Raw genomic sequence first — 23,786 nt, 5'->3', positions numbered from 1 at the left:
GTAGACGATTCAAAATAAAAATCTGCAAAGCCCGCATAACGTTCTAACTATATTATTTCAACCCACCTAAATTTTTTACACCTATTGCTGATGATATGTTGTTTTTCAGTGGATTGATTTATTATTATGAAGCTAATCTATCTTTGGGTCCCAAATCCAAATAATCAAAGAAAAAGTTAATACGACTTAAATTCATACTTCTTTTGTTTACACACACTCCTTTTCCATCATCCTTCCTTTTCCCCTTTTATTTGTCTGCATTTTTATTTCATTATTGACAACTTTTATAAAGAAAAGACATAGTTGTAGCTTTTAACCACTCTTGTCAGAATTGGAAATGACTTGTCGGCTACAGCATGCACGAAACTATCTATCAGTTGAGTATTTTTGAACTGCTTTTATTGTGACAACTGATTATATATGGGTCAGATCAATTAAATCGATGAACTAGATTTTGGGCACGGTATTTTCCAGGTGTTACAAAGGTTGTAGCATTGACATGGATCAAACTACTCGGTTAGCACAATAATCTTTCATTCCCTTGTTAATAGTGCACTAGAAGTTATTTCAGATTTGTATGATTGGTGAAAATTTGCATGAAAATGATGATTAGGTAGTTGGAAGTTTGGAACAGATCATCAATGGAAACCGATCATTATTAGTAACAACCTGACTATTAGTTCTACCAATGCATACGTGACTACGTAATTAGCAGTGGCGACTTGGAGCAATGGGTTTCCTATAAATATAAGTGTCCAACTGTTGATATTTATAACCGCCAAAGAGTTATTTTTCATGAAGAGTTGCAATGTTTCGTTGCTAGCTTCTATTCCCACCTATAAAAGGACTTTCTTGATCTCATTTCTAGCACACTTTATGAACAAACCTTTCATAATTATTCCGTTGTTCTTGATTTTTCTTTTGATTTATCCAATTAAAGATTTGAAGTATCTTCAAATTATTATATTTTAATTTTAAAAGTGATTAGTAGACGATTCAAAATACAAATCTACAAAGCCCGCATAACGCTCTAACTATATATTTCAACCCATTTAAAATTTGTACACCTATTGCTAATGATATGTTGCTTTTCAGTTGATTGATCTATTGTTACGAAGCTAATCTATCTTTGGGTCCCAAATTCAAATAATCAAGAAAAAAGTTGATACGACTTATTAAATTTTTACTTCTTTTGTTTACACACACTCCTTTTCTATCATTCTTCCTTTTCCCCTTTTATTTGTCTGCATTTTTATTTCATTATTGACACCTTTTATAAAGAAAAGATATAGCTGTAGCTTTTAACCACTCTTGTCAGAATTGGATATGACCTACGGGCTACAGCGCACATGAAACTATCTATCGAGTATTTTTGAACCGTCTTTATTTGTGTCAGAGTAGTTAAACCGACGAACTAGACGGTGGTTGTACTAAATTTTATATAATAAAATCACCTAATTAAACTTTTGAATTGCGTAGGCACTTATATATCTTTTTTAAACAACGATTTTTTTAACACCATAATTCCACCATACCTTATTATTTGTAAGGATTGAAAACCCGCCATTACCTTTGTGGGAGAGCAAACACCAAACCACTAGATCAATCGGCTATGGATGCTTAGACACGTATTTTTCTCTCACTACATTGTGAATCCATTTGCTACGAACAAGTGTTTCTATGGTTCTCGTAGTTCTCACTTCTCACAGCTGTGAATTTAAATTTTGTTTTGTATCAAGAGCACCCATAATTTACATGCAAATAATGTATCCTATTTTCACCCATCCACTCCCTAAGTCCCTAATCTCCATTTCCACTCATTGTCTAGATGCTACAACTATCCACATCACTGATGTCCAAGTAAAAGAGAAAGGTGCCTTTCTTTCATATCATAAAAAAAGGACTATGCATGATACAACACTAATATATATGCTTGAACCAGGCGAAGTAACAAACCATTCTAACCTAGGAACAATATCAACAATGGCATCATCACCTTCTTCTTCACCATTTTCCGATAAATGCCCACAACGAACTTACATGGATCATGATATTCACAGTAGCTTCCCCAAACTCAATCGCTACAGTGTCAGCTTCTGGAAAATAATCATGCACGACTATATCGAGGGCAACGGTCTCATTTCTTTCATCGAGCCAATGGATGAACAATTGAAATGTATCAAGACAGATTGTACGAAATGTAAGGAAATAGATGACCAGCTACGATGTTCAATCATTTCAACAATTCAAGATGACTTATGGAAAGAACTATCTAGTTCATTTCTTGGAAACACTTCAGCTGAGTTGTGGAATTTTATCCTCCAAAATGTTCAACGACTTCCTGCGATGACTCATGTTGATCACGGTAACAAATACTTCACTCTTCATATATAATTGTTACAGTAATTTATAAATAGGTGTCACATGATTTTCGGTTGTAAAAGTTACATACAAAATTATCTTTATAGTGTCATGTGACACCGGTGCTAATAAGCTAGGTCCGCCTATGGTATCAAGCACCTAATAGGGGTGTTTTTCGGGTTTGTTTTTTGGATTTTGGGTTTTTCGTGTCGGGTTCTTCGGGTTTCAAAGTTTTAGGTCTTGACCCGAAACCTATCCCAAATCTCTCACGGGTTAGGTTAACCGGGATTCGGGTATCCTGGAAAAAAAAATTAAACTACAATGCTAAAATTAAAACAACATATTATTCTTCGGTTGTAACGTAAATAAACCAACAATAAATTAACATTACTCAAGAAAACAATTCAAAAGAAGAATGATTTGGTTGTTCGGTTACGGTTGCTATTAATCATAAACTGAAAACATAAATTAACAATAAGCAATCAATCTATAATATGTGGAATGACAATGGTCGATTAAGACCATATTATGATAACTTAGCAGCTAAGGCTTAGCTAATTATACCTAAAAATGTATTTAGTTTTAAAACTAAATGTTTAATCGGGTTTTTCGGGTTGACCAAAACACATAAATCAGACCCAAGAACCAAGCCAAGTTGCTTCGGTTTGGGTTTGGTTAAGTCTTTCTTAAGGATTCGAGTTTTTCGAGTCAGATTAGTTCAGGTTCGGGTACAGGTTTTCTCAGATCGGGTTTCGGGTAAAAGTGGCACCCGTAGTACCCAACCTTCACAGCAATGCCAAGTGGTTTGACCTTTGTCGTCATTAGCTTAAGCACGGTTAAACTTTTAGCCACGTTTACTTATCTATCGTAATTATATATTATTATTATTATTATTATTTAATTTATCATTTATCTTTAACATTTGTTAGTCATTATTTCACGTTTAGGATATTAAGATTTAAGATACTTATTGACGTGTTATCATTACTTTTTTGTCATATAATTTGGTTACACCTCAGTATTTAAAAAGGTGAATCATAGATTCATATATAGTTTGTTAATATACAAAACCTTGAATTCTTTAGTTAACCATAAGAGTTATATACACAGTCGCAAACCAACCAGCAGAAGGGAAGAACTTGGCACAATCAGCAGAAGGGAAGAACTTGGCTCATTTGGAACTGTACAAGGCAATTGTTGGAGGCGATATGAACACTGTACAAGAAAAATTGGATGAAGACAAGACCATCGTGAGCACGATCATCACAGGAGCCTCTGAAACACCATTGATAGTTGCATGTCTCAAGAAAACAAACATTAACTTAGTTAAGAAGCTTATAAGCTTGATGTCACCACCAGATTTGAAAATGCGAAATAGCTTTGGCAGAACGGCTATTTTCGGAGCTGCTGCTATCGGGCATGTTGAGGCAATGGAGGAAATGGTGAAGAAGAATCCTGACCTTCCTTACATTTGTGACATGTATAATCAACTGCCTGTTCACTATGCTGCATGTGCCGGTGAAAAAGGTTCTGTTGACTACCTGTTACAAGTCACTGATATTAAAAAAGTTGACGAATTGAAAAGGTTAAGACTTGTGCATGCACTCATATCAGGCGGATTCTATGGTGAGTTCCAAAATTAACTAAAGATGATATTGGATTTATTTGTCTCTAGTTCAATTGGTTAGAGTGGGGTATCATAGACTTCAATTTGATAAGGAAGGTTTTGGGTTCAAATCTCACTTGACAAAAAAAAAAAAAAATAGGGGCTCAAGTTGGGACGTTGGGTCAAGGGGTTTTCTTATCTATTGATGAGTTTCCTTCTAAGAGTGGAATAAAGATGATCGGGTACTGGGTCAAAAGCGGATTCTAAAAACGGACTATGTTTGTAATTTTGTCTTTATTTGCTTAGAATTCTAACACACTTTTTTGTATACAATTTCTTAAAAAGTACACAATCATGCATATCTAAATTGGAGTGTGTTTCCACTTGAGACAAAAAATAGGGGGCTCAAGTTATGTTAAGATGTTTTCTCATCTATTGGTGGGTTTCCTCCTAAGAATGGAATAAAGATAATCGAGTGGGTCAAAAGTACACAATCATGCATATCTGTATACAATTTCTTAAAAAGTACACAATCATACATATTTGAATTGGAGTGAATTTTAATAAACTGAAATCCCTTCCAAATATACTGACTCTTTAAGAGAAAATGACAAAAATGCCCATTTTGACAAACGCGTACAATTCCTAAAATGTTTATTCAAATCCCTTCGGCTCCATTACGTCCTGCCCAAAATCATCTAGGCCGCCCATTTATTCTTAAAACCTGCCAAGTTTGTTTCCCGTCAGCCACCTTCTTTTCTGACAACCCGACAAAATGGCATTGCCTGGTTATTTTAAAATCAGGTGTCGGGTGGATTTTTCCAGGAGGCTACTAGATTTTCAAATCCAAGCAAGTACTAGATCAGTCTAGGCGCCGCCTTGTTTTTTCAAATTCAAATCCTTTTTGAATTATTTTTGCATACAAGCCTAGTAGCCAACACTTTATATACTAGGCAGTCGATATTACTAATATACCACCGGTGACATATCGATTATCGCTCTCTTAGTAAAATATCGGTACAAAATATCATAATATCGGTCCAGATGTTATTGGCAATATTGACAGATTTTTTACCGATATTATACCAGTATTTAACCGATATATCATCGATATTACTGATATCAGTTTCTAAATCTTGATTCTCAATTTTTAGTGTAATGTTAGCATTTCAAGTCTTGATAAGTTCCTACTTGCTACAGTTGTTAGTGTTTTGCAAGTTAGAAAAGGTTAATTTGCTAGTGGTATGATAGTATACTGGATTGTTAGTGTTAAGTTGATATATATATAAATTCTGCATGATATTAAAATTACCAATATCCCACCGCGATAAACGATATCTCAAATATCAGTCCTTGACCGATTTTCGATATTTTCCGCATTAACAGCATAATTTATATATATGCCGGCAAGAAACTATGCGACACCTAGAAAAATCCACCCGACGCCTGGTTTTGAAATAACCAGGCGGCGCGAGGAACATATTTGTTGAGCGGTCAGAGACTCAAAAAAGGAAGCGGCTGCCGAGAAACAAACTTGACATGTTTTATACATGTGACACTCAATTATTGGTGTAGAATAAATAGGAGGCCAGGTTTGTTTGGGGCCAGACATATGGAGCCGGTGGGATTTGAATGGGCATCTTTAGGATTGTGTTGCTCAAAATAAGCATTTTGGTCATTTTCCCGTTCTTTAATCTTCCAGTAAAAATCTAAAAATTCAACGAAATTAATCCTAAAAATCAAGTCTCTTTGATATTGTGCCTGAGCTTTAGCTTACTTTTTTTACACTTGTGCAAGTTTGTCTAAAATCCGTTAGTAGTTCTACTGCTAAAAAGTTTGTCCATATATAGTTTTGTCCATAATAAGTCCGAAATCAGATGTACCCACCTGATTTCTGACAGAGTACGGCTGATGGACTTTTGACATATTTAATCGGGTCAGTGATACCCATTTATTTTACGGTGTGGTGTATTGTGCAACTTTACTGAATCTTGAACTAAATTTTGTAGATGTATGTCTATCTTTGCTTAAAGGCTTTCCAGAGCTGTGTTACAATGAGGCTACACCCCTGGAAACCCTAACTTATAGGCATTCTGCGTTTCTAAGCGGTGCCCATTTCAACTTCTGGCAGAGCAAGGTCTACTCCTGTAAGCATCCACTAATTAAGTTTTATACCACCTCCTGTATCATCTTGTAATTCTTTGATCTTGGAAAACTATGTGGTAGTCAGTCAACTGGTCACTCTTCATTGTTGGCAATATTTACGTAATATAGTTTGGATAAAAGAGAAACATATTTTAATGCATGTGAGAAACTTATTATTACGCTATAGTTTTGAACAAGAGTGGTAATGATGACTAGTTCATTTTGTTATACACTAATAGTTATTACCTATAATGAAATCGTAAGTATTATTATTTCACAATAAAATTATTTAGCATTAAGTATAAATACACTAATACTTCTTACATTTTTTTGTGTTAAAAATTGTTTGCGCGCGCGTGCGCACACACACATAGGGTTTGGATTAAATACAAATTAAATTAACGTACTGACTGTGATAATCAATAGTGTAACTATACATACAACATAGTGTAGTTTAATTAGAACATAGTATAATCACACTATGATGTAATTACATAATTACAGTATTTGTATATATAATTACACTACTTGATTCGTACAGTTAGTACGTTAATTTAATTTGTATGTTAACTTTCCACTATATATGTGTGTGTGTGTGTGTGTGGTTTGGATCAAATACAAATTAAATTAGCATGCTAACTGTGATAATCAAGTAGTGTAATTATATATACAATATAGTGTAAGTATAGCACAATTACTTGTACATATAATTACACTACTTGCTTCTCACAGTTAGAATGCTAATTTAATTTATACGCAAACTTTCTCATGTGTGTGTGTGTGATTAAGTTTATGTAAGAACTGTTCTTTATACGAGAAGTGCGAGAAATAATTTTAATCAATCATGTTATTTCTCTGATTATTTAAATATAATGGGTATATTAATAAATGTGAATTGGTCTTTTTGGTAACCAACACTAATTAAATTAAATGTAAATTACATCTTGTTAACTCTTTTATTAATTGGTATTTATCTTCTCTTTAATTCAATTTTCATCATGAAGTTGACTTGTGTACCATGTTAAGCGTTGAGAGGCTCTGAATTAACTAATTAGCTTATATGATTTTTTTTTTTATTTTGAAAGGCGGTCAGGTGACTTGATTTAGTTTTGGGTTATGTGATTGTTATATTAAACAAAGATTTTAAATGAGAACTCCTTTGAGTTTTAAGAACTCGAAAGAACTCAGTGTAACGATTTTTTTTTTCGAATTTTTTTTACACATGCGTAATATATGTAGGTTACATACACGTAAAAAAATTGCAGAATTTTTTATGCACCGAGTCGACTTTTTACTCATGTGTAACGAACGTAAAAGTTAGTCTAACCACTTACATCTTTATTCTCTTTCCTACTTTAACTTTTTTGCCAGATTTAATCTCAACCACATATTCCAATCCATTTAATTAAATGTGTGGCCTAGAATGGAGTTCTTAAGTTCTTATAACTCAACATGGTTCTTAAAATATCCCTCCCATATATATATATATATATATATATATATATATATATATATATATAAGGGGAAGTATATAATGAAAACCCATTTGAGTTGTGAAAACCCAATGTAACATCGTTTTTTTTTTTGTACACGTAATATATGTTGTAACATTTAATACAAAACATTGAAACATAAAAAAATTGTTTTGCTATTTTTTTAACATTTTTTTACTAAATTTTTTATATGTTTTCAGGAGAGAAGAAAAATTATATTTATGTTTACATTTTTTATAAATTTTAATTGTGGACCATATAATTCAAACTTTAATTAAAAACATGTGGTTGATAATGAGTTTCTAAAGTTTTCACAACTCAAGTAGGTTTTTATTTTTAAAAACTTTAGTTTTTATTTTTAAAAACTTTATTAAAGTTTTTAAAAATAAAAACCTACTAGAGTTGTGAAAACTCTAGAAACTCATTAAAGTTTTTAAAAATAAAAACCTACTTGAGTTGTGAAAACTCTAGAAACTCATTCTCAACCACATGTTTTTAATTAAAGTTTGAATAATGTGGTCCACAATTAAAGTTAATAAAAAATATAAACATAAATATAACTTTTTTTCTCTTCTGAAAACATATAAAAAATTTAGTACAAAATGTTAAATAATAGCAAAATAATTTTTTTTATATTTGAATGTTTTGTATATCCTAGTATATCCAAATAAATACAAACTTTAACCAGTGCATGTTGGTTTATGTGGTTTGTAAATATTGTAAAGTCTTTTGCTTTCTAATATAATGCAGATCTACCTGATGAAATGGAAAGTCCCGTCGAGTATTATAAAAGTACTAATACTAATGATACCGAGAATTCGGTGAAGGAAGTTGACAAAGGTACGTAGAACTATTCCTTCAAGGTGAGACGGTGTGAAAACATGATGGGGATGAGTTTGCATTTTGGTATCATAGGGAGCATCCGCCTGTTCCCTTTGGTATCGAAAAAATTCGGGATGGTGATTCTTTGCTATGTATATCCAGAAACTATTTTGCACCAATATCTTAATATTATGGCATCATTAATTAGGATAATACTACTATAATTATTACTATATTTTATCATTAGAATTAGTTTTTAGTAGTTATCATTATTATATTTAATTTATTAGTTATTATTATGTTATTTCTCCAAGTTGAGAGAAACAAAGGCTTACTGGAGGCAATAAAGTGAAAGTTGGGATTAATGCAGCAAATTTCTTAAGTTATGATTAATATCGGCCAATAGACACATTGGCCGATATTAATCCCAACTTAAGAAATTCACTACATTAATCCCAACTTTTATTCTATTGGTCTCCACTGAGTCTTTTTTTAACGGAAACTAACCCGGTTAGTATTAGAGCAAAATATACCAATCCTCTCGCCACCATTGCCGCCACCAACATCGCCAGCACCACCACCGCTGCCTACGTCGCCAGCACCACCACTGCTGCCACCACCTCCGCCTGTTTGAAAATTTATATAATTATTAATGCCGGCAAAAGATCAAAGTTCGAATTATTAATAATCCAATAACCCATTTTCGACCTCTCCCTTCATAAACAGGTGGTGGTGGCGGCGCTTGTGGTGGTGAGTTTTTATGTTAAATTACATTTTTCATTTGTCTTTTTCAACATGAAGAAATGACATATTTTACTCTAAAACTAACCGAGTTAATCACCGTTAAGAAAAGGCTTAGTGAAGGCCAATAAAGTGAAAGTTGGGATTAACGTAGAGAATTTATTAAGTTGGAATTAATATTTAGCACCCTAAGTATAAATTTAGGCATTATTTTTTGCTATATCACATCGATCATTCTCAAAAACTATTACGATCCATCACCAATAACTAAGTTGTTGTTTGGTTGCCTGTTAATGATTCATTGATTCTGTTAAGACGGTCTCTAAATCATTTAATATATAATGTGTTTGATTCACTTAAAAAACACCTTTAATTGCTTTTGGAGTCTCTTAGTGAAGAATTTTTAGAAACATGCTGACCCATTTAAAGGCTACCTCTTAATCAGCTTTATCAAAAACTATTATGATCCATCACTACCTCTAATTGGTTTTCTAAAAGTTTAGGCATTCTTGTATGCTTTATCACAGGATCGTTATCAGAAACTATAATTATGGCACATCACAAATAACTTAAAATCCTTAATTCTTTTTGTAGCGTCTTAAATGGTGTTGATCCAAATTAACAAAACAAGAAACTCTATTTACTTGTGATATACTAATATGTATCAATGGCATGCTACATATAATATTATATATGCTACTTTCCTTTGTATAAACCAACATGCTTTTTATAATTTTCTTTCTAGTTTCTACCCTAAGGCTGTAAATGAACCAAACGAACATGAACACGATCTTGTTCATGTTCGTTCGTTAAAGAAATAATTTGTTTATGAACAGTTCACGAACACTTACCGAACGAGATTTTATGTTCGTGTTCGTTTATTAAGAAAATGAATGTGCTCACGAATGGTTCACGAACACAAACGAACACAAATAAAATCCGCAAAGCCTAGAAATTGAGACCGATATATTCATCAACGTGAATAATGAAATCACGCCAAACAAATCGAACGAACATGAACAAGGGTATGTTAGTGTTCGTTCATTTAACTTTAAACGAACACGAATGCTTAATCGAACGAATATTTAAGTTTTTGTTCGTTTATTTAAAAAATGAGCACTTGTGTTCGTTTATGTTTGTTTAACATAATTGAACAAAGATAAACAAACATAAATGAACAAATGTAAATGAACACAAACAAACATAAATGAGCACAAATTAACAAATACAAAACTTTTAAGAAGATAACTTATCCAAAAAGATATTTAATTATTTTCTATTAACACATAAACGAACAAAAATAAACGAACGTTCATGAACATAATGAACAAACGGAGCATGTGTTCATGTTCGTTCGTTTAATTAAACGAACACAAATTTTGTGTTCATGTCTGTTCGTTTATTAAATAAACGAACATAAACGAACTTCCCGCCGAACGGTTTACGAACATTTCACCGAGCGTTCGGTTCGTTTATAGGCCTGCTAAAATCTTTCTCAACACTTTTATACTAATGCATGATCATATCCTTTGGCCAGACTCTAAGAAAAAGACAAAGTACTGGAGCTTGGTGTTTTGGAAACTCGCAAGCGAATTTGGTATGTTCGGCCACATACATCGTTGCACTATATTCTTGCATTGTATCATGCATCACGCACATCTAGGGGTGGCAAACGGGTTGGGTTGAGTCGAAACGGGTCATGGGTTGGAACGGGTTAGGGTCAAAATTGGTCAATTAAAAAAAGGGTTGTTTTGGTTCGGATCGGAACGGGTTAGGATCAACAGGTTCGGGTTGGAACGGGTCCAAGTCGGAATAGGTCAAAACGGGTTTCGGGTCGTTTTTTTTAACGAGGACAACGGAGGAAATATTTTCGTTTTTTTACATTTTTTGTTTTCGATTTATATTTTGAGTTATAATTTTTTTATGAATTTTTTTAGGGGTAAAATTCAAAAAAAAAAATCATAACTCAAAATATAAATCGAAAAAAAAATGTAAAAAAACAAAATTTTTTCTTACGATGGCCTCGTTCAACAAAAAAAAAACGATTCGAAACATGTTTTGGCCCGTTCCAGCCCGAACCTGTTGACCCGAGAAATGAGGCGAAACTGAACGGAAAACCAAAACTGAACCGAACTAATCGAAACCGAAAAATCGATCAAAACGAAACTAAAAAAATTAAAATCGAACAGGAATTAAACTGAAAAAACCAACCAAAACGAATCAAAAAACCGAAAACGAATCCGAAATCAAACAAAAGAATCCGAAACCCAACCCGTCCAGTGCGAAACCTCGTGTCAGCTCGAAACCTGATCCGAGCCAAAACCTAAACCAAACTCGTTCCAATCCAAAACCCATTTCGACCCGAACCTGCCACTTTCCCTTAAGACATTAACCCACATTGACCCATTTCTTTAATTTGTCAACCCATTTTGACCTGAAAATAAGAAGGTGGAATTTCAAGCCATTTTGACTTGAAAATAAGGTGGGATTTCAAGTGACCAATTTAGTTAAAATCTATGATCGAAACCAGCCCATATAATTTTTAAAACAACCCATATTGGCTCATTTAAAATGGTTTGGGTCAAGATTGTCACCCCTACACACATCACACATGGCGTGTTATATATATGCTCGATTCATTTCTACAAAATAAACTATCAATAATGACCACAATTGAACTCAGTAAGTAAAAGATAGAAAGCATTATTAACCAGAAATTAGTACATAATACCACGATCGCACCACACCAACACCACCACAATAGTTTAGTAATAGGCATGTAACACATTATGATTGATGACAATGCAGTGCCAAAGATCAGGAAACTACAAAAGAAAAAGGTGATGCATACCCAAGCTGGTGAACTCCTTAAATTCATTTGCTCAGAAATAGCAAAATTAGATAGTAATAAAAGTGTAAGAGATCTTATTGGACATTCTTTAGAAGCAGCAGCAGCTATGGGGAACGCCAAGGTTGTTGAGGAGATATTGGTTACCTTTCCAAACGCGCTTTTTCTAGTGAATGAGAATAAACACAATGTATTCCATATTGCAATTGCAAATCGTAAGGCCGACGTCTTCAATATCATATACCAGATCAAAACACAAAGTCATCTTTTCTTGGCACAAATTGATGCCTCGTATAACACTGCTTTGCACTTAGCTGCCCGTTTGGTTGAAGGAACCGAGGATCATGCTAGTCCCAATCTCAGATCAAGTGCTCCTGGTGCGGCTCTTCAAATGCAACGTGAACTACAATGGTTCAAGGTACATGCAACAGTAATAGTAATTTTTCTTTTGCTACAAGTGTAATATATAGTAGAGGAAAAGAAAGAAGAGCACGAAATCTAGAAAGTAACTAGCATCGACGCCATAATGAATTAAAGCCTGATTTATATAATTTTGGCAGGAGGTTAAAAAACTATCGCGTCGTCAAGATAAAGAGCAAAGGAACATATATGGCAAGACACCATCAACAATATTTACCGAATCGCATGAAAAATTAGCAAAGGAAGGTGAGGACTGGATGAAAGATAGAGCTAACTCCGGGATCATTGTAGCAACACTCATTGCTACCATTGTGTTTACTTCTGCAATTACTGTACCAGGTGGAACAAATAGCGGCAGTGGCTTGCCAATATTCTCTGAAAGAGTATGCTTTGTTGTGTTTGCCGTTGCAGATGCTCTCGCGCTCTTTATGTCAGCTTCATCTATGCTAATGTTCTTGGGAATACTTACTGCACGATACACTGTTGAAGATTTTCGCGAATCATTACCAAAAAGATTGATAATCGCACTTGTTACCCTCTTCCTCTCGATCATATTCATGATGGTAGCCTTTACATCCATACTTTACCTGGTTTTTGGAGATGAGCAGGGATGGGTGCTAGCGCTTACGTCTTCGTTGGCTGCTGTACCCGTACTTCTGTTTGCGTTCTTGCAGTTTAACCCTCTTTTGGATATCATTTCATCCACATATGGCCCTGGAATGTTTGGTAAGCGTGGTAATTGCATTCTCATATAAGCACTTCATGGAGAAGCTATAATTAAGTGTTTGTATGCTCGGTATATATATATATGATGATTTGCTATTATGTAACAAAGAATGAATGTTGCCATAATTTGTTTTGTGAAATAATATGTTGGGTGCTGCTGTATTTTCATTATTGGGATACCTTTATTGGTAGAACCCAGTATTAAGAGTGTGTTTTGGTTGTAATCTTTGTATTCATATCTCAATAAAATTTGCCGGTCTCTTTACCAAAAGAAAGATGAAAAAGAAATAGTGTGAGCATTGGTGAAGAGTCTACTATTAGTTTCCTCATGTGTTAAGTTGTTTTCTTTATTACTAGTTAAAATATGTTTATCACAGGGTTGAGTGTTTGACCTTCTTATGAAATGTGTTTGTGAGTGTGTCAAAGTTGTGATCTTAATAATCATATCATTAGTTATTATTGCAGCTTCTATAAACATAGATAATCTAGCAACTAGCGGTTTGGTTTCCTAGATTATGATCTTGCACAGTTGATTTGGCGTACCTGATGCACTAGGCTCCCGTGTTTCCTAGATCTGATGAACGCAGCATTATCTTACACATTTTTTTTGTGCAAGAGGCAGTTTCCATGGCTTGAACCCGTGACCTCTAGGTCACAAAGCAACAACCTTACTGGTTGGTTGCTCCGAGGCCCTCCCTCGCACAATTGATCTGAAAGAAAATAAAGACAAACAGAGATTTTGATGAACAAACTTTTATTGGTTGAACTTGTTCTTGTGACTATTGAGGATGATGTTGAACCCTTTATATAGATCACGAGCAGGTGTGATTCTAAGGTTTAAACGGTTGAGCACATCGTACATATACAGCCATGTAACTTTGTCAGTTGCAAAGTTTATATAATGACACACCCTAAACTTTTACAGGCTAAAACATAATTTGACTATTTACATTATGACCCTTGTACTTTGATGATTAGTGATTAATACTAAAGTGTTAACCTCAAATATTCTAATATACTTATAACCATATGTTTGTGGTCTCTGTTTACTTTTATTCATCTTGTCCGCAACCTGATAAAACCATTAGCCTGTATGGTTTCAACCTCAAATGTTTTAGTATACTCATTCAGATCCATCTTCATAATTTTTTCTTATTTTCGCCGCCCAAAAGGAGACATTTCTCTACTAGTGACCAGTGTCAAAATTTCATGGGTTGGCTTCATATTTGAAGTCGGCCGAGATAAAATCAAATATACGTTAAAACAAAAGAAAAATTCATGGGATGCTGTGTCACCCCATCCGGCTAACATAAGCCTAACAATGAAGTGACCTTTTTGCTTACCTTAAAAGGGTGAACATGGTCTTAACTCTAGTCCATAGTCACATAAATCGCGGTTTGCTCCAGTACGGGAACGCGGTTCGGGTACGCAATTCGCTAGGCTAGACAAATTCAGTACGGAGGGGGTAGGTTCATTTTGGTACGAACCGGTACGGTGTACCATATAGTCCGGTTCGAGGTGTATTTAAAAAATTAATATATAAGTTATGTATCTTATAAAAAGTAAAAGTTATACATTTAAAAAAATTATTTTCAGTTTATTATATATTGTCACGCCCCAACCTAAGGCGGAAATGCCGGGGCATGATCCGATTGCTCACAGTTCGAAGATACTATTATAATTATAAATGACAATATCTAATTAATTATTTTAATTCAAATATTCACACACGTTTACAAACATTACAAAACAATTCAAATAAATGACTATAAACATGATTTAACGATCGTCTTCATTATAGCCTATGGTCTTGACTAAATATCCATACCTCAATCTAAGCAACCTGCATATGCATAGAAAATTGAGTTTGTCAACAACACATGTTGAGTGAGATGATCACCAATTTTGAATCATTAAATAATAGCATATATATATATAGTTGATAAATGATAAATGATAAATGCGCAAACCAACCATGTGATAATAATCAATCAAAATCATAACAAACATGCATATAACCAAATCGTGTATGCCAATGAAATCGTTGCCAAGCGAATCGGGCTCCGGTTACTAAGACGAGCGTATGATCATAATAATGAGAACCCTATACAAGGGGATATGTTCGACCTCTCCGAAACGTTGTCAAGTAAACAATTAAACATGTAGCAATTAGCAAATAGCATTCAACTGATATTCACACAATAATTATGTTTGTGATTTTGTGTATATATATAAGATATAAAATATGAGTAAGTACGCATATGTCCCCAAAACATTAGAAAACAGTGTATAAAAAGGGGAATGATCAAACTCAACCTAGACGGAAGGCAAGTGATTAATAAATTCGACAAACAAACTAATGATTTAAGCGATTCGTCCAATACGCGTCCAACGAGAGTAATGATCAGAATCTGAAAGTTTGTGATATGAAACTATAAATAAAAAAGAACTTAATGCCGCTGGAATCAATCCAAACGGATGAGTAGAACTCTAGTTATGTTGATTTTAATGTTTAAACGAGTCGAGTCTAACCAGAATCCAAACTTCGATTCGGGAGTCGGGTTTTTGTCAGAACCCTTAAAATTTAATTACTAAAAGAAAAGTCTTCTGAACCGAACATTGAATCCTACCAGAAGTATGAGAAAACGAGAAGTCAAAGTTGTTGACTGTTTTACCCTTTATCGGGTTTTAAAGCAATTGACCAGTCAATACCCTTCAATCTCAGAAATTGATTGAAGGTTATTAACTAGGGAATATGTATGAACAATTTTATAGTTTACAACTTACCCGGAAAGTGAGAGAATCAAGAGATATAACGAGTCACAGATCAACGTATAAGCAAAGTCAAACGTCAAGGCTTGTGTCTTCAATGAATATGCAAAAACCGAAATGAGAAGAGGTAGGTGACGGCTAGAGGAGGTGTAGTAGGGTTAGATTAAGGTTTACAGCAGATGGTTATGACTTGTTTATATAAGAATAGCTAAAACGAACCAAATATGGGTTTTTTGGCCCGTTTAAGCAAGAATATACGATTTAAGGAATGAATCTTCGATTTATTCCTAAAGATCTGGTCTTGGACAGTAAGAAACGATTTGGGATTCATATTTTAGTTATAGGATGTTGATTTGGCCCTTAATTTTCTCTAATATGCCTAAAATAAGCGATTTAATACCTTAAACGAACTAGAAAACGAACTAAAGTTAAACGATCTGACCAGTGATGTGGAGGCGGCGCGCGACGGGGGTGGGGGGTCTCCCCGCGCGGCACTCTGGGGTTGAGGAAGAAAAGTTTCATTTTTTACAAGTTTAGTCCCTATACTTTGTTAATTGAACATTACTTGAACTAGTTTTGGTATAATTTGGTTTTGAACATTGATTAAAGTACAAGGGCCTAAAGTGAACATTAGGAAACTTATTTACTTGAAAATATTGGATTTTGATTAATATTAAAGATCTAAAAATATTTCATGTCGGGTTATACGTAAACGAATACGGTTTAGAAAATCTGAAATGTTACATATATATATACACACAAATATTTAAATGTAATTTTATGAAATAGACAAGTTTCTATATAATATTGCAAAATACAAAATTTAAGTAGTAAAGTATAGGGTTAAATTTAATAAAAATACAAACTTAAGGGTTAAAAATACAAACCCCCCAATCGAATTGGAATGTTGTACCATCGAATCCTAATGCGCGAATTAGGGTTCAACTGAATCGACGTACCAGCGATTCCGATGCACGTTTTAGGGTTCAATTGAATCGACGACTGTTGTTCTTGGTTCGCAAATTGAACCCACGATCGGAACGAAAACGAATTCCGACCTGGTACATTTCGTACCAATACGAAATTCGCGGCAGTATGAGCGATTTCTGTGACTATGCTCTAGTCCACCCGCAACAATAGGACCTTAATGTGGCCATAGACCGAGGTGTTGAATTTTAGCTCGTCGTACTTATGACATCATCTTATGGTACATATAATTCTACACAAGATCCATATCTTATTACAGTCATGTAATTGGATTTGGGACCGAAAAGAAACTATGTTTCTGTTTTAAAAAGAATATGTTTGTCTTAAAAACAAAAAGAATAACAAAATCACACTATAAGACCATCCTTTATGGGCGGTGTAAGGGCGATTTACGGGTTGTATCCCCTTGGAACACCGCTGAGGGGGGGTATGGGAGGGGTGATTGGGCTGAGCGGTGTTGTGAAGACCGGGCGACTTTGGTGAGTTGGGTGGGGCCATTGCCATATGACCGTTTACAGTTAAAAAAAAGAAGTTTTTTTTTCTCCATTTTCTCTTTATATACAATCAAATTAAACCTATATACCCATATTCAATTAAACACCACTTTTTTTCCAGTTTCATCTCTAAAATACGGATTCCGACTCATCTTCAACACCAGAGTATACACACAACTTTTATTACCCCAAACCCAACACTATTTCGGATTCGGATACAAAGATGAAGTGATATTTTCTACAGTTCGAAAGGCTGTTAAGCTCTTAGTTGAGCAATGCGAAAGCTCACAACCACAAAGACGACGACCTCCGCTTGAACGAGATCGTAAAGATGCTTATGACCAGCTGATAAGAGATTATTTTTTTTTACAGACTTGATTTTTTATTCAGAAAGATTTCGGCGCCGCTTTCGGATGAGTCACCAACTATTTTTACGAATTGTTAGTGATTTAGAGCACGAGTATGAATATTTCCAAAAAAAAGAGGGCGCGAGACGCAAACTAGGATTTTCTCCTATGCAAAAATGCACAGCGACTATTCGTCAATTAACATACGGGACTACGAGCGACACCTTGAAAGAGTATTTACATATGTCGGAAAACAGTGGCTCATGAGGCCCTTTACATGTTCTGCGAATGTGAGTATTATTACATTTATGTTAAATTTATTATTATATTTGTTAATTTATTTTTTATTGTTAATTTTTGTATTGTTGTTGTTGTTGTTATTATTATTGAACTCTATGGTAAAATATTTGAGGAGTCCGACTCAAGTTGACATAGAAAAATTATACGAGTTTCATTAAAAACGACATGGTTTTCTCGGGATGCTTGGTAGCCTCGATTGCACGCACAGGCCTTGGGTACCAGTTGCTTGGCAATGTCAACATTATCAGGGTAATCATGATGGTCAAACGCTTATACTTGAGGCACTCGCATCATTTGACCTCTGGATATGGCACGCGTTTTTTGGTATGCCCGGCACAAACAATGACATAGCGGTCATACATTTGTCTCCTATTTTTAACAACGTCATAGACGGAGGTGCACCCGACTCCTCATTTCCGCAAATGATGTCAGCTACGAATATGAATATTATCGAGTCGACGGTATTTATCCGGAGTGTGCCATCTTGATGCATAATTTTACATGCCCAAATGGCGATAAATATCAATATTACAAGAAAAAACACGAGGCAAAAAAAAAGGACATAAAGAGGGCGTTAGCGGTATTTAAAAAAAGTTGGATTATCATTGAGAAAAAACACACTAATTTGGTGGTATCATGTGGGGTCCAAAAACAACCACCAAAATCTCGCGTGCGTACGTTGTACTACAAGAATTCTTGGGAGCCGTTGTACGTCTGTACATTTGTACCGAGTTATGCATGCATTGCACGAATCTGATGCCACCAAACCAAAACGATGATTGGACTCCAAGCTAAAACGCATTTAATCTCTCTTTTCGCCCTTATTTAAATCGATGAATTTGCCTCAGATTCCTAGACAATCACATCAAACTCGATCATTCAACGAATCACCAATGTCTCAGGTACTTAATATCTTCCGTTTTTCCCTATTTTACCTTCGGTAATTAGATCCAGAGAACGAGTAATCCTGTTTGTAATACGTTATTTATTGAAGATTATTATGGCTTAAATGTAGATCATAGCTTGTTTTTCTCAAATTTAAATCAACGGTTATATATATGTTGGTTTACTAATTATATTATGAATTGGTTGCATTAATTTAGACTGTTGTTCTCAAAGTGGGTATGTCATGTGGAGGCTGTGCTGGTGCTGTGAAGAGGGTTCTTAGTAACATGGAAGGTTTATGGTTCATCTTTCTATCCTCGTGAATCAACGAGTGTTTCTACATGGAGCTTAATGTATATAATTCGTTATAATTCCGTTGATTCTATTTCTTAGAATCGAATTATATATGGCATGCCACTTTGAGTGCGTGCAATCACTTTTTAGTAGGTGGTTAAGGATTCAACTAAGTAAATTTTAGACGTTTTTTTTAAGTTGTCACCAAATAAGACTTAGGTGAACCAGAAAAAGGAATCTCTTTTCCAAATTTAAGAATTCTAATTTAACATGCTATTAGTGTTTAAAATCATCGTTTAGGGGTGGAAACTTTTGACATCGATCTCGAGCAAAAAAAGGTAACAGTTAAAGGAAACATTGAGCCAGATGCAATTTTACAGACTGTTTCCAAGACTGGGAAGAAGACCGAATTTTGACCAACGGAAGCATCACCATGTTGTTATGGACCGGTGGAATCTGTGGTTGCACCATCTAGTGCAGCCAAAGAAGTGGTTGACCATATTGTTGCATCAACTGGTGAAGCCAAAGACGTGGTTGACGTTGACCATATGGTTGCACCAACTAATGAAGTCAAAGAAGTGGAACCAGTGGTTGAATCTGTTGTTTGATCACTAGTGGTTGGGTCTGTTCGTGTAAGTTTGTACTTCATTGATTGTAATATTCAGCCATTGGAATAAATGTTGGACCTCAAATAAATACAGAACAAAATTGGATGAGAATAATATGTGTTTTCATATTAGAATAAAAATATGAGACCAAGATAACCAGAAAACTGTTATGTTCCGTTACATAACCACATCCAACCCACATGGTTTACGACTCGTACTAGTGATCTATAGAAAGGGACAATCTATACGAACAAACACACAGTCCACATACCATTAGTATATAGCTTGTATAACTTTATACAGTACGTATGATATAGGAAAAATGTTATACAACCATGTATGAAGAAACAAAAGGATTTTATATGAGTTGTATGATATGTGAAAAATGTTATACAGGTCGTATGCTATACAGAGAATGTTTATAATGCCGACTAATTAATGTGACAGTAACAAGTGTTGCAGAAATCATACGGCCCGTATGATACTTGAAGTGGTTTTAAATATCGCCTGATAAAATAAGTGACCGCATGCCGCTTACCTAACGTGCCAATTAAAATAATACTAAAAATGCCAAAAAAAAAAAACACGCGAAATGGCCCCCTAAGGCCTAATGAATTACTTTGGGTCTAATTGTTGGGCCAAAATAAATTGTCTAGCCGGCCCATCGAAACTTTTACTTGGGCCTAATTGTTGGGCCAAAATAAATTGTCTAGCCGGCCCATCGAAACTTTTACTTGGGCTGTTTGTGGGCTTTCCCTAGTCTACTACGCAGTTATCAAAAGTTAAAAACAATGCAACTTTTATCAACTAATACATGTTTTTTACATGTAAAATAACCAAATAATAAAAACAAAAGTACATATAAAAACAACAATTTTTGTAGTCTGTGACTAATAATAATCTATATGATCATCACGATGATCATTTTGTGCAACAAAATCTTGAAAAGAGACGGGTTTAGGAACATAGGGTGGTGAAGCCCCTCGCAGAAGTGTCCAATTTACACCATCGAAAAATGGGTGGTGCTTGATCGACGGTGCGCCCTTCATGGACCCTATTCGCTTAGCCGGGTCCTTGATCAAGAGTTTTGTGATCAAATCCTTCATAGCGGCGGACGACACTGGCTCTTTAGGGAAATGAAGCCCTCTAGCCAAGATGCTGGTAAGGGTAAACTCATTATCACTACCCCTAAATGGTGTCACACCATAAAACAATTCATACACAAATATCCCTAAAGTCCACCAATCCACTGCGTTGCCATGCCCTTCACCAGAAACAACCTCGGGTGCCAAGTACTCATGGGTACCAACAAATGACATTGACCGAGCCTCCACTGGCTCAGCCACTATGTCGAAGGGTGGACGGTTAGTGGATCGTGACCTTCGTTTCCGTTTGGGGTGGAAACAAGAGAGTTTTGGCTTGATGCAACTAGGAAGGATGCATGAGGATAATGAACCCTTTGTGGACATTAAGGGGCTGCTTATGGCTAGCTCTTGACCATGAACAAGTTTTGGGGCCGTCGTGTCGTTGCATCTTAGGCATAAATCAAAGTCAGTGAGCATTATATGACCGTCCAATCGGACAAGAACGTTTTCTGGTTTAAGATCTCTGTAGATTATTCCCATCATGTGAAGGTATTCTAGAGCAACCACAACTTCTGATGCATAAAATCTGCATGTGTACATGAACCATTTTAACTCAAAATGTTTAAACCGATCAACACATATATGCTAATATGCTATAAACTACAAAAGTTATCAATTTAATTTATTTTTTCATAACCTACTAATTGGTTACAGTTTATAATATTCATTGACACTAAATCAAGTATTTATGAACAATTGAACCCGACATCCTAAGACAAGTCGCAGGTTTGGCCGGTTTAAGATCCAAACTGTTAAACGGCTATGCAAATTGAACCGCCCGTTTTAAATTTTCTATCTGTACTCATAGTGCGAATTAACCATCCTTATCATCAATGTTGTTGAGACCGGACCGGTTCGACCGGGATTTGGTCCACCGACCGGTCCGGTTCTATGTAGATCGTTTGGCTCCCAGAAAATCGGCAAGTTTGAACCGGTTCACCGGTCCTACAGGAAACCGGACCGGTTGAACCGGTTTATTATAATAAAATCTTTTTTTTTTTGAAAATTCTTTTTTTCAGCCTTAATCGTTGTTTTTAGGAGAAAAGTTGTTCGGACGGTTCGACCGCTTGCCCGTCCGGTTCACTGTCTGATCCGGTTATGAAAATATTGCTTATCGTTTTAATATAAACTAATGATTTACAAAACCCGATTCAAACAGTCAACCATCGAAACCAAGACCGACCCACCCACCCGTTTTGTTTGGTTTGTCATTTCATGAAATCATATGCAACGGTTGACTCTCAACATTTTGTCAAAATCAACCGAACCAGACCGTAAACAGGCTATTATATTTTCTTTTGGTGATAGCATTAAACTTTATTAAACTTATAAAAAATATATTTTAATTTATTTAAAACCTAATAAACATCCAATAAGCATTAATTAAATATAGGGGAAAGTTATCGCACAACCTAAAAAAACGTGCTAACTATACGAAACAAAGAGTGCAATTAAACTACATTATAACTACACTACTTGATTCACATAGTTAGCACGTTAATTAAATTGTATTTGATGAATACACTTAATTGAATTTGTTTTATCTTGAACTACACTTACCGGACGGCAGCTTCATCAAACCTCCTATCCGGTTGTCGTTGCCGGAGAATATGCAAATCACCACCAGGACAAAACTCCGTCAACAAACAAGACCATTTGTCAACGTCCAAACTCGCATAAAGCGACGGCAAAAACGGATGATCCAACATTTCCAGTATTTCCAATTCAATCTTCGCCCTACTCTCCTTATCCCTACTCATCAACTCCTCCTTATCCATCACCTTGGCCGCTAACATGCACCCCTCAGCGCATTTCAGCTCCACCAAGTACACACTCCCAATATCACCACTCCCTAACTTGTGCACAAATCTCAGCTCATCTAAACTCAGTGTGGCCCCACTGGCCTTCACCAGCCGGCGTATGTCATACTTGGTGGTGGTTGGTGGTGGTGGGGTGTGGTGGGAGGATGAGACGTTGCGGCTTAAGACGGTCGGAGATTCGGTTGTTGAGCTTGTGCTAAGCTTTGATAATGTAGGGCTGACGTCATCCATGTTGGATTGCATGGTGGTGGTTTGAGGGTTGTTGTGAAGAGGAAGAAAGGTGGATTTATGTATGGTGGTGATGACGTGGACGTCGGCCGGCAGATGAAGGGTATGTGGCTATGTCATCGTGCCGGCTATGTACAAGAATTACTAAAGGACGACACGGTAATGGCACAAAAGCTGGATTTGGTTGTATTAATATTGTTGAATATAATATTGGAACTTATGTTTACAATATTATCTTCCAATAAGATTGGTATCCGGTGGTATATTGGAACTTATATTTACAATATTATATTTACAATATTATCTTCCAATAAGATTGGTATCTGACTGAACCTATATGCTTAGACGTGTATATTCACAAAGGGAAAATGATGAAAATGTTGGTTTATTGGTCAAAGTTAACAAAATATCCGGTTGACCCACTTTTTCTAAAAACGTACAGGCAAAATCTTGTCAAATCGACAATTTTTAATCATCAAATCGACGAAATTTTTAGCTAAACAGTTGTGTCACCAGCCTGTTATTGCAATCTTTAGTTTTTGTTTAAAGAAACGGTTAGATCGATAGTTTTTTTTAAATCAACTTAAACGTTTTTAAAAAGAATTGTAATAAACTGGCGTAAAAACTTAACCAACAAAAAATCCGAAAAGATGTTCATAGCTAGTGAATCCAAAAAATTCCCGTCATACATCAAAATAATCTCATTTTCTTTTAGAATCTAGCTTAAGAAAAATCAAAAATCCA

The 23,786-nt window shown here is 35.1% G+C and overlaps 1 protein-coding gene and 2 pseudogenes across 2 annotated transcripts; 2 read left to right on the top strand and 1 right to left on the bottom strand.

The window, feature by feature from the left end:
• Window positions 1-1,983: 1,983 nt before the first annotated feature.
• On the top strand, window positions 1,984-13,191 carry LOC143546815 (uncharacterized). The gene is made up of 6 exons (XM_077038394.1): window positions 1,984-2,365; window positions 2,469-2,509; window positions 3,447-3,987; window positions 8,356-8,445; window positions 11,977-12,434; window positions 12,577-13,191. Exons 1-6 carry the CDS (start codon window positions 1,984-1,986, stop codon window positions 13,189-13,191), a joined length of 2,127 nt encoding a protein of 708 aa, XP_076894509.1.
• Window positions 13,192-18,943: 5,752 nt separating this feature from the next.
• LOC143546814 (copper transport protein ATX1 pseudogene) lies at window positions 18,944-19,849 on the top strand (annotated as a pseudogene).
• Window positions 19,850-20,684: 835 nt separating this feature from the next.
• LOC143546812 (serine/threonine-protein kinase D6PKL1 pseudogene) lies at window positions 20,685-23,045 on the bottom strand (annotated as a pseudogene). Its single transcript, XR_013137657.1, has 2 exons — window positions 22,555-23,045; window positions 20,685-21,520 (listed from the first exon to the last, which is right to left on the bottom strand). The product of XR_013137657.1 is annotated as a serine/threonine-protein kinase D6PKL1 pseudogene (transcript).
• Between the last annotated feature and the right edge of the window lie 741 nt (window positions 23,046-23,786).

This window comes from Bidens hawaiensis, unplaced genomic scaffold (genome assembly GCF_021521415.1).
Source record: "Bidens hawaiensis isolate Kalapana, Puna unplaced genomic scaffold, B.hawaiensis_p1.1 tig00014466_1, whole genome shotgun sequence".
Taxonomy (NCBI): Eukaryota; Viridiplantae; Streptophyta; class Magnoliopsida; order Asterales; family Asteraceae; genus Bidens; species Bidens hawaiensis.
This window is presented reverse-complemented; position numbering and strand designations above follow the sequence as displayed.

What these genes read in the sequence shown, in the direction of transcription:
- LOC143546815 (XM_077038394.1), top strand. Translation starts at nt 1,984, where the DNA reads ATGGCATCATCACCTTCTTCTTCACCATTTTCCGATAAATGCCCACAA. An exon ending in CATATCAGGCGGATTCTATG is followed by an intron (nt 3,988 to 8,355) that starts GTGAGTTCCAAA and finishes AATATAATGCAG; the next exon opens with ATCTACCTGATGAAATGGAA. An exon ending in GGTGAAGGAAGTTGACAAAG is followed by an intron (nt 8,446 to 11,976) that starts GTACGTAGAACT and finishes ATGACAATGCAG; the next exon opens with TGCCAAAGATCAGGAAACTA.